Source organism: Penaeus monodon, chromosome 15 (genome assembly GCF_015228065.2).
Source record: "Penaeus monodon isolate SGIC_2016 chromosome 15, NSTDA_Pmon_1, whole genome shotgun sequence".
NCBI classification, from domain to species: domain Eukaryota; kingdom Metazoa; phylum Arthropoda; class Malacostraca; order Decapoda; family Penaeidae; genus Penaeus; species Penaeus monodon.
This window is the reverse complement of record NC_051400.1, coordinates 49,806,637-49,806,876: the sequence shown is the minus strand read 5'-3', so window position 1 is coordinate 49,806,876 and position 240 is coordinate 49,806,637. Positions and strand designations below refer to the sequence as shown.

Sequence of the window (240 nt, the reverse complement as noted above, 5' to 3'; positions counted from 1 at the left end):
ATAGGAGCCGACAAAGAAACGCAGCGCCAAGCAAGCCGCTTCCAAATACCCTGTGCTTGGGGATGATAAGGAACGTGTCAATCTTCTCGTCCATCAGGAGCTGGTCCTTCCGGCGTCCGTCACTGGGCTCGAAGCCGTAGTCGAGGCCAGTGAGCAGTTCGCGGGTCTTGTGTGTCACGTGAACTCGGCTGTGGATTGAGACAAGTGGCTGTGAAGAGAGAATGCGGAGGAAGGAGCAGA

General features: G+C 56.2%; 1 protein-coding gene across 1 annotated transcript in view; it reads right to left on the bottom strand.

The window, feature by feature from the left end:
• LOC119582390 (adenylate cyclase type 2-like) overlaps positions 1-240 on the bottom strand; it is a gene marked incomplete in the record, with an annotated part of 138,831 nt that overhangs the window by 17,432 nt on the left and 121,159 nt on the right. The window contains 1 exon segment of the mRNA XM_037930603.1: positions 21-188. Within this exon segment, the coding sequence (XP_037786531.1) occupies positions 21-188 (168 nt within the window).